The sequence below is a fragment of the Polypterus senegalus genome, chromosome 15 (assembly GCF_016835505.1).
Source record: "Polypterus senegalus isolate Bchr_013 chromosome 15, ASM1683550v1, whole genome shotgun sequence".
Lineage (NCBI taxonomy): Eukaryota > Metazoa > Chordata > Cladistia > Polypteriformes > Polypteridae > Polypterus > Polypterus senegalus.
In genome coordinates, this window is record NC_053168.1 from 4,824,616 (window position 1) to 4,839,552 (window position 14,937).

At 41.7% G+C, this 14,937-nt stretch overlaps 1 protein-coding gene across 1 annotated transcript in view; it reads right to left on the reverse strand.

Moving 5' to 3' along the window:
* LOC120515754 (copine-4) overlaps positions 1-14,937 on the reverse strand; it is a 466,133-nt gene that overhangs the window by 157,587 nt on the left and 293,609 nt on the right. Inside the window, exon 7 of the mRNA XM_039737037.1 lies at positions 14,618-14,707. Coding sequence (XP_039592971.1) covers positions 14,618-14,707 — 90 coding nt within the window. The remainder of the gene's footprint in view (positions 1-14,617; positions 14,708-14,937) is intronic.

Below are 14,937 nucleotides of genomic sequence, written 5' to 3' on the forward strand. Positions count from 1 at the left end.
TGCTCACACAAGATCCCTGGGCATCCTCTGAAAACAGTATGGTGTACCCCAATGTCCTGGCTAAATTGCCCACCGTGACCTTGCCCATTCTGGCTCCTAGTTATCTCCTGGCTATAATTTTCTATCTCTCTCACCCCTTCAACATCCATCCATCCATTATCCAACCCGCTATATCCTAACGACAGGGTCACGGGGGTCGGCTGGAGCCAATCCCAGCCAACACAGGGCGCAAGGCAGGAAACAAAACCCTGGGCAGGGCGCCAGCCTACCGCAGCCCCTTCAACATCTAACGGCTAATGTGTGGTGAGCACACTGGCGCAAGAATGGCTTCCATCATGTCATCCAGGTGGGTACTACACATTGGTGGTGGCTGAAGTGGCTCATAAAGCCAATTACATAATAATTAAATACATAAATGCATTTAATAATTAATGAAGTAATAAATAGACAGACAGACAGACAGACAGATACATAGATATGAAAGGCACTATATAATGATAGATAGATAGATAGATAGATAGATAGATAGATAGATAGATAGATAGATAGATAGATAGATAGATAGATAGATAGATAAATACTGCGGTGGGTTGGCACCCTGCCCAGGATTGGTTCCTGCCTTGTGCACTGTGTTGGCTGGGATTGGCTCCAGCAGACCCCCGTGACCCTGTGTTTGGATTCAGCGGGTTGGAAAATGGGTGGATGGATAGATAGATAGATAGATAGATAGATAGATAGATAGATAGATATAGATAGATAGATATATAGATAGATAGATAGATAGATAGATAGATAGATAGATAGATAGATAGATAGATAGATAGATAGATAGATAGATAGATAGATAGATAGATAGATAATATTACACACATACATTTGGAAGACAACTTCAGGGCTTCTCGACCTATAATACCACCCCTTCCCAGGAGTTGGCACCATCACCTAATGCCTCTCCTCTCATTCTACATGCAGCTCCAGTTATTGAGAGTGGGCTGCTGAGTGACGTCACTTCCAGTTCTCACACACCTGGACCCGTCTATTCTGCGTCTCATAACTCATAACCTGAGCTGCCACCATCATGGAGTCAGTCTAGCTCAGGACTCGCATGAGAAGCTATACTACATTCAACCTGGCATGCCACGTCTGTTTTCATGTTTTATTTTACTTTTGTCTTAAGGATATTTCAGACATTCCTCAGGGATATTCAACACTTTATATGTCTGTTTTGAATTCTTTAACATTAGATAGATAGATAGATAGATAGATAGATAGATAGATAGATAGATAGATAGATAGATAGATAGATAGATAGATAGATAGATAGATAGATAGCATCCTGTTTGCCTCTACATTCAGAAAACTGGACAGATGGATGGATGAGATTTACCATCACCTCTCTGTTAATTAAAGCCATGCTATCAACAATACAAACGCAGTCCATGGATATTCAGAAATGTACTTCTATCATCATGCAAACGGGAAATAAACTCAAGGCAGATAATCAAATAACAATTTCATTACCTCTCTAAACAAATTGATTTCATGACTTGCTACCCTGCTGCTTTCCGCACTGATGAATTCACTTAATAACGTTGGCATCACCTTGAACGTTGGAGAAATGAATCTGTGGTGATGTGAAGAAGCGGGAAGTAAATTAAAACGTCTTTTCATGGGCTTAGAAAACTACTTGATGCCTACTCAACCATCCTGTTACTGTTTCATTAGATATTTCAGTATCACACTGATTGTATCTGAGAAAGTTCTGGAACACTAAGCAACACTAAAAAACCAACAGAGGTATAAAATTTATTTATTTTGGTAATAATATATTTATTTACATAGATAGATAGATAGATAGATAGATAGATAGATAGAGAGATATGAAAGGCACTATATAGTGGATAGATAGATAGTTTGACTGATAATATAGAGACTATTTTAGATGATGTAGGCATAAGTTTGAAATATGTCACTATGAATTATGGAAAGCATCTTATAAAACCTGATTTTTACTCAAAGTAAGAAGCATGTGGCACACATCCAAATTAAGCAGAGAAACTGACAAGGAGAGTAACATGCAGTCTGTATGACAAAAAGATGGACTAAAACAAGCAGAGACCACTCCATGGGGTTCTGTCACCATGTGCTATTTTCCTACGCCTGTTGAGCAGGCACAAACACCTTGTTGTATCCTTGTTTGGAGTGAATTGTATCCTTGTATTGACTTGCATGTAGGCTGCATCAGGAGTGGGCAAGAGGAGGAGTACAGGAACTTAATCAAGGACTTTGTTAAATGGTGCGACTCAAACCATTTACACCTGAACACCAGCAAAACCAAGGAGCTGGTTGGTGGATTTTAGGAGGCCCAGGCCCCTCATGGACCCCGTGATCATCAGAGGTGACTATGCAGAGGGTACAGACGTGTAAATACCTGGGAGTGCAGCTGGATGATAAATTGGACTGGACTGTCAATACTGATGCTCTGTGTAAGAGAGGACAGAGCCGACTATACTTCATTAGAAGGCTGGCGTCCTTCAACATCTGCAATAAGATGCCACAGATGTTCTATCAGATGGTTGTGGCGAGCGCTCTCTTCTACACGGTGGTGTGCTGGGGAGGCAGCATAAAGAAGAGGGACGCCTCACGCCTGGACAAACTGGTGAGGAAGGCAGGCTCTATTGTAGGCACGGAGCTGGACAGTTTGACATCCATGGCAGAGTGAAGGGCGCTGAGCAGACTCCTGTCAATCATGGAGAATCCACTGAACAGGATCATCTCCAGACAGAGGAGCAGCTTCAGCGACAGACTGCTGTCACCATCCTGCTCCACTGACAGACTGAGGAGACCCCACACTATGCGACTCTTCAATTCCACCCGGGGGGGGGGTAAACATTAAGATCATACAAAGTTATTGTCTGTTATACCTGCATTGTTATCACTCTTTATTTTAATATTGTTCTTTATCAGTATGCTGTTGCTGGATTATGGGAATTTCCCCTTGGGATGAATAAAGTATCTATCTATCATGTTCGTCTGATGGGGTCCCCGGACCTGCAGAAACAGTATAAAAAGCCTTGGAAATCGCTCAGCATGTTGAAGCCAATGGACAAATGGGTGACGTCACCACCTCTCCATGAGAAGGCCTTCCCCACCAACAGACTCCAGACCTCGGGCCCCCAGTCCAGGACCGGTTGTTTTTGTCACTGGCCTTATTCGTGTTTGTAATATGTGCAGTGTAAGCTCAAGCTAAGTGTATTGTGCCAAAATAATCATTAAATGAGATTGCTGCTGGATCACTGCTGAGGGATATCGATGTTTAATTTATATTTCTATAGATGTAGGTTAGTACCACGCTGTAATCACTAATGAACCGATTCCCAGGGTGTGTGCGTTCTCTGCTGGATGCAGATGGTGCCCCCCTTTGAGGTCTGAAGGTGCACCTGTTACTGCTGATACACATAAGATATTTCAAAAAGGAAGGTTGGACCCCTTCCACCCTCGGAGGTCCTAAAGCTCAAAGAAACTATTGGCTGGTTGTGAGTCAAGTGACAGTACACACCGGTATACAGGCAGAACACAAAAGTGCTGGTATAGGGTGCCATTGAGCACTGGCCCACTACATGCCCTGCTATGGTGGAATATTAGCTTGTAACATGAGCTCAAAACATATTACAGTAACAACAGCAACAAAACCGCCCTCAGATACAAACAACAAGTAAAAAAAGAAGAAAATACTGAACTGGCTAATAATAAGAGAGCAGTAACCACAAGGCATTATTAAAGATGCATTGTTACCGTTTTGTTTTCATTTTCTCCTCCACTGCTGCCTCCAGGGGGTCCACAGTGTGTTCCATAACTGAGTCAGCCTTCTGAATTAGCTTTTGAATTCGATGGGCCCCTTTTGAAATGATCGTATTTAAGAGTAGAGGATGTCACTGACCACATTAGAAGAGCACAGTATTGTTCCTAATGGCCATTTGTTTTGACTCGATTCTCTACTTTGTCCAGATGGCGTCCTACAGTATATACAGTATGTGCCTACCTTCTCAATCAGCTTGTTAATTTGCTGAACCCCTTTTGAAGTGACTTTACTGGACCAGAACTTCACACTGGCTATGACAGAACTTGTAGAGGATGTCACTACCTACCTAATGGTCATCAGACTTGACCTGATTCTCTACTACATCCAAAAGGTCTACATGACGTCCAATAACTGCGTTTTCCTTCTTAATCGGTTTATTGATTTGTTGGACCTCTTTGGAAGTGATGTCACCAGCCAAGTACACTATATTTATTTGTATCACAGAGTTATAGAAAATGTAAAGGATGTCACTAGCCACAATATCGAAACACTGCGTTCTTCACTAATGTCATCAGGTTTGATTTGATTTTCTACAACCTCCAACAGGCCCTGAGGGTGTCCCATAGCTGATCCTGCCTCCTTAATAAGCTTATTAATTTGGTGGGACTTTCTTGAATTGATGTTACTGGCCGAGCACACCACACTGGCTTAACACAGAGTTACAGAAGAGCAAAGGATGTCACTCGCCACAATATCGAAACACTGCGTTCTTCACTAATGTCATCAGGTTTGATTTGATTCTCTACAACCTCCAACAGGCCCTGAGGATGTCCCATAGCTGATCCTGCCTCCTTAATGAGCTTATTAATTTGGTGGGACTTTCTTGAATTGACGTTACTGGCCGAGCACACCACACTGGCTTAACACAGAGCTACAGAAGAGCAAAGGATGTCACTACCCATTTTAAAGGAACACAGCAATTGTTCACAATGGCCATCAATTCTGTTTGGATTTTCTTCTACCAACAGCGGGTCCAGAGAGTGTACCATAAATTAGCCTGACTTCTTAATCAGCTTGTTGATTTGGAGGACCCCTTTTCAAGTGATCTTACCAGCCAAGCACACTATATTGATTTGTATCAAAGAGGTACAGAAAATGTAAGGGATGTCAGTAGGCACAATAAAGAAGCACAGCGTTCTTCATTATTGTCATCAGGTTTGATCTGATTCTCTACAACCTCCAGCAGGTCCAGTGGGTGTCCTATATATGTGCCTACCTTCTCAATCAGCTTGTTAATTTGGTGGACCCCCTTTTGAAGTGACCTTACTGGACCCGAACCCCACACTGGCTATGACAGAACTTGTATAGGATGTCACTACCCACATAATGGTCATCAGATTTGACCTGATTCTCTACTACATACAAAAGGTCTATATGGCATCCTATAACTGCATTTTTCTTCTTAATCAGTTTATTGATTTGTTGGACCTCTTTGGAAGTGATGTTACCAGCCAAGTACACTATATTTATTTGTATCACAGTGTTATAGAAAATGTAAGGGTTGTCACTAGCCACAATAAAGAAACACTGCGTTCTTCGCTAATGTCATCAGGTTTGATTTGATTCTCTACAACCTCCAACAGGCCTTGAGGGTGTCCCATAGCTGATCCTGCCTCCTTAATGAGCTTATTAATTTGTTGGGACTTTCTTGAATTGATGTTACTGGCCAAGCATGCCACACTGGCTTAACACAAAGTTACAGAAGAGCAAAGGATGTCATTACCTGTATTAAAGGAACACAGCAATTGTTCACAATGGCCATCAGTTCTGATTGGATTCTCTTCTACCTCCAGCGGGTCCAGAGAGTCTACCATAAATTAGCCTGACTTCTTAATCAGCTTGTTGATTTGGAGGACCCCTTTTGAAGTGATCTTACCAGCCCAACACACCTCAGAGCCTGCCACTGACTCATAAAACATGTAAAAGATGTCACTATCCACATTGAAGAGGCACAGAGTCTTCTAAGAAACAGGAGTCTGCTTGGCCATTTATTTTTTAGCTCCGCGGTGTTACAAGACCAGTCCAGCCTATCTGTCCTGCCAAGAAACGAACGGGTGAATTTTTATTGAGCTAACCCAGGAGAAGCACTTAAAAAATGAAACTAAAACAAATAAACATAAAACAATAAAACTACTAAATCATAATGATAGACAAGAATTAAACAGGCAGAGAGGTCAAACCGAACAAAACTCATGAGAAGTTCAAAAGTAATTAATTATTTTATCTGTTTGTTTTAAGAAGTTGAATATGCAGATTGGATAACGAAAGGAATCAACCTTTTATTCCGTCTCACCGATTACCCTGGGTTACGACCCTTGAAACCACGCCCTTAGAAACGCAGGATACAGCGCTAATGGTGGCTCTCAAATGGGCCTGAAAATAGTGACTAAGACATCAAATTTAAAAGGGGTCAAGTTCTTGTAAGCTGTGCACCACTTCCACATCCGTGGGGGCAACATCGCCACCCACTGGGCTAATTTTGCTAGTTAAAGAAAACAAAACTTTTAGTTAAAGAATGTGGCTGGACAAATCCTGTGGTCCCGGAGGATGTCGACAGCTGCAGATTTTCACTGTTAGCCACCCTCTCGTCAAGTGCCCACTTCCTATGTGAAGGGGAGCTGCTTGCCTAATTAGCGTTTGTGCTTTGTGATTTCAGGGCAGCCCACAGTGTGGCAAATCAATTTTTTTTTTTAAATTATAAAGCTGTAATCAGACTTATCAGACGGAAACTGAGCGCTTGTTTCTACCTAAAAATAAACTCTGATGTTTATAAGACACAGGTGTGCCTGCCAACATGCTCTCCTAGCCTGGACGTCATTTTCATCTGCCGCTCATTTATTAAAAGGGCCTGCATACAGCCACGGAATTAAAAGCACTGCAAAGCAATACAAGTCTGCGTAAATGCTGCCTACAAACGACCGCACGGTACTTCTGAAAGAAAGTATTTAAACAAATTAAGCTAATAATTCAATAACAATAGTACATTTCAAAAAAAGATTTAAACAAAGGTTGGACTAAAGCCCAGCAGCCATCTATTATGGACTTTCTACAGTTAGGTCCATAAATATTTGGACAGAGACATTTTTCTCATTTTGGTTCTCTACATTACCACAATGAATTTTAAATGAAACAACTCAGATGCATTTGAAGTGCAGACTTTCAGCTTTAATTCAGTGGGTGAACAAAACGATTGCATAAAAATGTGAGGCAACTAAAGTATTTTTTAACACAATCCCTTCATTTCAGGGGCTCAAAAGTAATTGGACAAATTAAATAACTGGAAATAAAATGTTCATTTCTAATACTTGGTTGAAAACCCTTTTCTGGCAATGCCAGCCTGAAGTCTTGAACTCCTGGACATCACCAGATGTTGGGTTTCCTCCTTTTTAATGCTCTGCCAGGCCTTTACTTTCAGTTGCTGTTTGTTTGTGGGCCTTTCTGTCCGAAGTTTCGTCTTCAGCAAGTGAAATGCTGCTCAGTTGGGTTAAGATCAGGTGACTGACTTGGCCATTCAAGAATTTTCCACTTCTTTGCTTTAATAAACTCCTGGGTTGCTTTGGCTGTATGTTTTGGGTCATTGTCCATCTGTATCATGAATCAATTTGACGTCATTTAGCTGGATTTGAGCAGACAGTATGTCTCTGAACACCTCAGAATTCATTTGGCTGCTTCTGTCCTGTGTCACATCATCAATAAACACTAGTGTCCCAGTGCCACTGGCAGCCATCACACTGCCTGACTCCACCGTGTTTTACAGATGATGTGCTATGCTTTGGATAATGAGCTGTTCCACGCCTTCTCCATCCATTTTTTGCCATCATTCTGGTAGAGGTTCATCTTGGTTTCATCTGTCCAAAGAATGTTTTCCAGAACTGTGCTGACTTTTTTAGATGTTCTTTAGCAAAGTCCAATCTAGCCTTTCTATTCTTGAGGCTTATGAGTGGCTTGCACCTTGCAGTGCACCCTCTGTATTTACTTTCATGCAGTCTTCTCTTTATGGTAGACTTGGATATCGATACGCCGACCAAGCCCTGGAGAGTGTTGTTCACTTGGTGGGCTGTTGTGAAGGGGTTTCTCTTCACCATGGAAATGATTCTGCGATCATCCACCACTCTTGTCTTCCATGGATGTCCAGGTCTTGTTGAGTTGCTGAGTTCACCAGTGCTTGCTTTCTTTCTCAGGATGTACCAAACTGGAGATTTTGCCACTCGTAATATTGTAGCAATTTCTCGGATGGGTTTTTTCTGTTTTCGCAGCTTAAAGATGGCTTCTGTCACCTGCATGGAGAGCTCCTTTGACCGCATGTTGTCTGTTCACAGCAAAATCTTCCACATGCAAGCACCACACCACAAATCAACTCCAGGCCTTTTATCTGCTTAATTGATGGGACATAACGAAGGACTTGAACACACCTGCCATGAAATAGCCTTTGAGTCAATCGTCCAATTACTTCTGAGCCCCTGAAATGAAGGGATTGTGTTAAAAATGCTTTAGGTGCCCCACATTTTTATGTAATCGTTTTGTTCATCCCACTGAATTAAAGCTGAAAGTCTGCACATCTGAGTTGTTTCATTTAAAATTCATTGTGGTAAAGTACAGAACCAAAATGAGAAAAGAGTCGTCTCTGTCCAAATATTTATGGACCTAACTGTACATCTTCACCCACACGTACTCCTTGATCACAACCTCCACCGCTTTTGAGCGTTCACTTCTAGAGGCATCTTAACAGCTTTGCCTGGCTCATCTCGATTAATGACTATCGACCAGGGTGGTCTTAACAGCATCATAGGCCCCCCGGGAAAAGTAGTGCGTTGAGACCACAGTTTTAATAGCAAAACAGAAACATACATGGGCATCAGAACCATCATGGGCCCCCGGGCCAGTGCCCATTGTGCCCATATGTTAAGACAGCCCTGAATTCAAACCTTCTTTAATTAAGAGAGTAAACCTTTAAATAAATGGTCACCTTTTAGCAGCACATCTTCATGGATTACCAAAGCATACATGAGCCTGAGAAGATCTCTGATTTGCTTTAGAGCAGTGGTCCCCAACTCCAGTCCTGGGGGGCCACAGTGGTTGCAGGTTTTCATTCTAACCCTTTTCTTAATTAGTGACTTGTTTTTGCTGCTAATTAACTTCTTTTGAATTAATTTTAATTGAATTGTTTTTAAGATTTGTTCCCCTGGATTTCTTCATCGTTCCTCTGAATTGCTTCATTTCTTTCTTTCTTTATTTATTCATTTATTTCTTTCCAAACACCCAAACAGAAATGAAATGTGAAGTGAGGGAGCCAACAGAAGATCAACTCAGTCAGGGCCTCAAACTCCAACCAATTTCACTCCAACTAGTTGCTTAATCAGGAGCCGAGCCTTGTCGTTAATTAAACCCGTTCTTTAATTCCATGGCTTGTTGCTGCTCTCATTGTTTAATAGCAGACGTTTCTGAAATTGTTGATTTTCTCTCTTCTAAGAGCTCTGATAAAATGTTTTGTGGACCTGAGCAGATCAACATTCCAGAGACCTCCACCCTTTTTATTTTCAGATATTGTATGATGGACACCAGTTGTTTTGGCTCATTTTGTATCTCATTGTTGTTTGGCTGGTAATTAAGGAAAAAGAAACAATTAAGGAGTTCCTATCAACTAAGAAGTTAATTAGCAGCAAAACTGGTCGCCAATTAAGAAAAGGGTTAGAATGAAAACCTGCAGCCACTGCGGCCATACAGGGGACCCCTGCTTTAAAGTTTCAAGCCTGCGTCATTCAACCCGAGATGTTTGTTATACCAGAAAGTCATCAAGCTCTTAATACATTGAATTCAGAAAGTCTTCAGACTCCTTCACATTCTGCACGATTTATTGTGTTGTACACTACATTTGAAATGAATCACTTTGCCATTTTTGTCCATCAATCTACACCCAATAACCCATCGTGACACAGTGAGAACATGTTTACAGCAAGGTCTGCAAATTTATTACATTTCAAAACTTGAAATCTCTCATTCCTGGAAGTATTAGAACATTATTACAATCTAGCCAAGAACAGGCCATTCAGGCCAACAACACTCGCCAGTCTTTTCCACTTCAATCTTCTAAAGTAACATCAAGTCAAGTTTTGAAGGTCCCTAAATTCCACCTGTCTGCCATGCTATTTGCTCACTTATTCCAAGTGCTTGTTGTTCTCTGTGTAAAGAAAAACTTCCTAATGTTTGCGTGAAATTTCCCCTTCACAAGTTTCCAACTGTGTCCCCGTGTTCTTGATGAACTCATTTTAAAGTCACCGTCTCAATTCACTGGACTAATTCACGTCATAATTTTAAACACTTCACTCAGGTCTCCTCTACATCTTTTTTTGCTTAAACTGTAAATGCTCAGCTCTTTTAATCTTTCCTCATAACTCATCCCCTGTAGCCCTGGAATCAGCCTAGTCGCTCTTCTGTGGACCTTTTCGTGTGTTGTTATGTCCTTTATGTAGCCTGGAGACCAAAACTGCTCACAGGACTCCAGATGAGGCCTCACCAGTGTGTTATAAAGCTTGAGCAGAACCTCCTGTGACTTGAACTCCACACATCAAGGCGCTATATAACCTGACATTCTGTTAGCCTTCTTAATGGCTTCTCAACACTGTCTGACAGTCGATAGCTTAGAGTTCACTAAGACTCCTAAATCCTTCTCATAAGGTGGACTCTCGATTTTCAGACCGCCCATTGTGTATTCAAACCTCACATTTGTACTTCCTACATGTAACTCTTTACATTTACTGACATTAAATTTTATCTGACACAAATCTGTCCAAGTCCCTCTGGGAAGATATAACGGATTCTAAATTATCTGCTAATCCACTTATCTTGGTTACATCAGCAAACTTCACCAGCTTGTTACTTATATTCCTATCTAAATCATTTATATACATTAAAAATAGCAGTGGCCCTAACACTGCCCCCTGCTAGTCACCACTCTTAACATCGGCCAATTCCGATGAGGTTCTTCATACCATCATCCGCTGCTTCCTGTGTCTGAGACAATTCTGCACCCATCTGCACCCTACACCCTGAACTGCCACTTCTTTTAATTTGATGCCCACCCTCTCATGTGGCACCAATAATCTCATCTGCTCCACTCTGATCGTATCCTTTTATTGCCTCCTCATAGAATTCCAGCATGTTAGTAAAACACAACCTCCCTATTCTGACCCCATGCTGACTGTTCCTAATAACTCGTGTCCTTGCCAGGTGTTGCTCAATCTTATCCTTAATAATTCCTTCCATTAATTTTCCTGTGATGCTCATTAAGCTTACTGGCCCACAGTTGCTTGAATCTGCCTGATCCCCCTTTTTGCATAATGGGATGACATTTGCCATTTTCCAGACCTTCAGAATCGACCCAGTGCACAGGGACTTCCTAAAAATATGTGTGAAGGGTTTATATCTTTACTCACTAGCCTCCTTAAGATCTCAAGGGTAAGTATTATCTGGTCCTGGTGATTTGTTTGATTTCAGGCCATTTAATTTGAGCAGCTCTTCTCCCTCTATAATTTCTAATCGCCACTCCCTTAGTAGTCCCTGTTACCTCTGGGAGGTTTTCCGCTTGCTCACTTGTGAAGACAGCAGAAGAATGTGAGTTTAGGGCATCTGCTATTTCACTGTCTGTATCTTTTAATTCCCCTTCACTATTCCTGATGCACTTCACCTCCTCCTCGTCTGTTCTTTTACTATTAAAATACTGAAAGAATCTCTTGGGGTCGTGTTTTACCTTACCTGCTATATACTGTATATACCTGTTGATGGAGTATGTGAATTTCTCCTTGGGATTAATAAAGTGTCTGTCTATCTATCTATCTATCTATTATATAGTGACTTGCATATCTATCTATCTATCTATCTATCTATCTATCTATCTATCTATCTATCTATCTATCTATTTATTATATAGTGCTTATCTATCTATCTATTTATCTATCTATTTATTATATAGTGCTTATCTATCTATCTATCTATCTATCTATCTATCTATCTATTATAAAGTGCCTTTCCTATCTATCTATCTATCTATTGTCAGGGATGCCAGGGGCCATGACCCGGCCGGGACGCCAGGAGGGACCGGAAGAGGGTCAGAGCCCTGCCTGGATCACGTGGGGTTTGCCTTCCGGGTTGCTTTGGGGGCCATGGGTCAAGGGCATGGAAGCCTTTCCCTGTAGGGGCCCGTGGTCACCGCCAGGAGGCACCCCAGTGCCTTGGGGACCTGGTGTGGCGGAAGTGCTGGGGGGAAGATTTATGACGGCGCCCGGAGAGCAGCCGGGAGGACAGCCGGCACTTCCACCACACTGGGGCGTGGCCAGAAGAAGATTGCCGGGAACACCTGGGGCTCATCCGGGTCCTCTATAAAAGGGGCCGTCTCCATTCATTCGAGGCTAGAGTCGGGTGGAAGAAGGACGAGGCAGGAGAGAGTGGAGGCGGCCCGAAGAAGGACTTTGTGTGTGATTTGGGGTTTTGTGCACGTGATTAGGTCTGAGTGACCATTGAACTGGGTCTTTGTGACCATTATATTAATTGTAAATATTGTAAATAAACGTGTGGTGGTTTGAGAACAACATGTCCGCCTGTCTGTGTCCGGGTCAAGTTTACACTATCTATCTATCTATCTATCTATCTATCTATCTATCTATCTATCTATCTATCTATCTATCTATCTATCTATCTATCTTTTACCCTCCCTAATATCCTTCTTTTCGGTTGCCCTCATGTTCTCATACGCCCTACGGTTCACTTTGGAGTTATTAGTCTCTTTTGTCTGTTTTACCCTTTGCAGCTTCTTTTTTAACTCTTTATTCACACACTGCTGAGTTTGTTAAATTTCCTATTATTTAGGTATGCACCTGACCTACATTACATGTAAAACATTTTTAAACCACTGCTCCTCGACTGTCTCCACACTTGAAAACTTATCCCAGTCTATCCTGCTTAGACTTTGCTGCATCTGCCCAAAATTTGCTTTACCAAAAGTTAAACTTAACATTTTTTGTCTTACATAACACTGAGAATTGTATTTTATTATGGTCACGTGACTGTAGTGGTCCGATTACTTCGACACCCTCAATTCTGTCCTGATTATTACAAAATACTAAATCCAGACAGGCTTCACTCCGTGTTGGTGCTTTAACATGCTGTGTTAACATACAGTCACTGATTACTTCTAAAATCTCCTCTCTTGTGCTCCTCCATCTGCAAGGTTATCCCAGTTAATATTTGGGTAGTTAAAGTCCCCCATAACTATAATACCCCCTATAAAATTGCCTTTTTGATATTACTAAAAAAGATGTGTGTTGAAATTACTGTCTGCATTGGGTGGTCTAAAACACACTCCTAAAATAAGACCTGTTTCCCTAATGCTTTCCAGGCGAAGCCAGATGTCCTCACTAAGATGGGACTCATCCTTCAACTGAAGAGGACTTGCATTTAAATTCTGTTTGAGATAAACAGCAACCTCACCTCCTTTTCCGTTCTGTCTATCCTTTCTAATAAATGTGTGCCCCTCTATGTTACACTCATCCCCATCTTTGCTGTTTAGTCGGCTTCCGTCTTTGCCGTAATATCATAATGATGCTCTGCTACATAGAGAAAAGCCAAGCAAAATGACACCTTTTATTGGCTAACTAAAAAGATTACAATATGCAAGCTTTCGAGGCAACTTGGGCCCCTGATTACATCTCGCCTGAAGAAGGGGCCTGAGTTGCCTCGAAAGCTTGCATATTGTAATTTTTTTAATTAGCCAATAAAAGGTGTCATTTTGCTTGGCTTTTCTCTACATTCATAATGGCTAACACGGTACAACACCCTAGTACTCTGCTACATACAAATCCAACTCACTAGAAGTATTCTAACAATTTTCTGTGACACGCCATGATGTGTTTAGGTCCACCCTGATAGTGGAGATCTACAGAAGGCTCCTTGGCCTTCATGGTTTTTTTTTTTTTTGTTTTCTTGTCCTGACCTGCATTGTGAATTGTGAGACCTTCTGTACACTGGTCCATGTTTGCCTTTGTAGACGATGTCCAATCAATCCTGTTTTCGACAAGTGGACTCCAGTCAGTTTCTAGAAACCCCTCAAGGCGAATGAAAGCAGACATGATGAGCCCGGGGACAATTTGGAGTGGCACAGCAAAGGATCTGAACACTTTTTATGAGGGAGGAATTTCAATTTCGAAATCTTAATGAATTTTCAAACCTTTCTAAAAACACGTTTTCACGGTGTCATTACAGATTGATGGGCACAAATTAAAGCTACGACACAATCAAGTGTGAAGAACGTGAAGGGGCTTGAAGACTTCCTGAACGCAGTAGACATGTGTTTGGGAGGCGGCAGGAAGACAACAAGCTCGGAGGATAACCAGGAGAACACGGAATACCACCCATGGACTTCGTCCATTCTACTGCTTTGTCGAAGTGTAGCAGCCGTGCTAAGGACTGCACCACCAGCTCACCCCACAACGCAAAGCCCGATGAAAGAGTTTAGAGCTGACCACACTCTGGAACCCCTAAGGTCCTTCTCGTCAGTCTTCAAGTAGATTCATCTTGATTAATGGACTACTAAAAACCCCTCACTCTGGAAGGAAATCGAGTTAGAAGTGGAAAGGAATAGCCGTGGTCATCGTTTCTGATTTAATTAAATGATAGAGTCCCTGATTGAATTGTTACTCCACCAAAAGAGACAAGCAAAGATATAAATGAACAGCAACATCTGAAGCAGACGCATCTCTTTACCTTCAGCTTTCGGTCGTGGTCCCCGCTACACAAGGAGTTCAATGACACTTTGAAGGTTTTCCAAACTGGGTTTAAATTGTTCATGACTGTCTGTAAAAGAAAAAAATAAAAATATATGTATTAAGGGAGAGTCAAAACGTAGGTATTTTGAGTGACAATTAGGTAAATAGGCAAAGTCACTTAACACATCACCTGGGGTTAGGTCAAAAACTTAACGTCTTGGGAGATAACAACTGGTACGGGGGCACATCAGACGGGGTAATCAGACGGTTTGAACTGCCGTCTGTGGTGTTATGGGTCCACAGCTCGTGGAGAAAAGG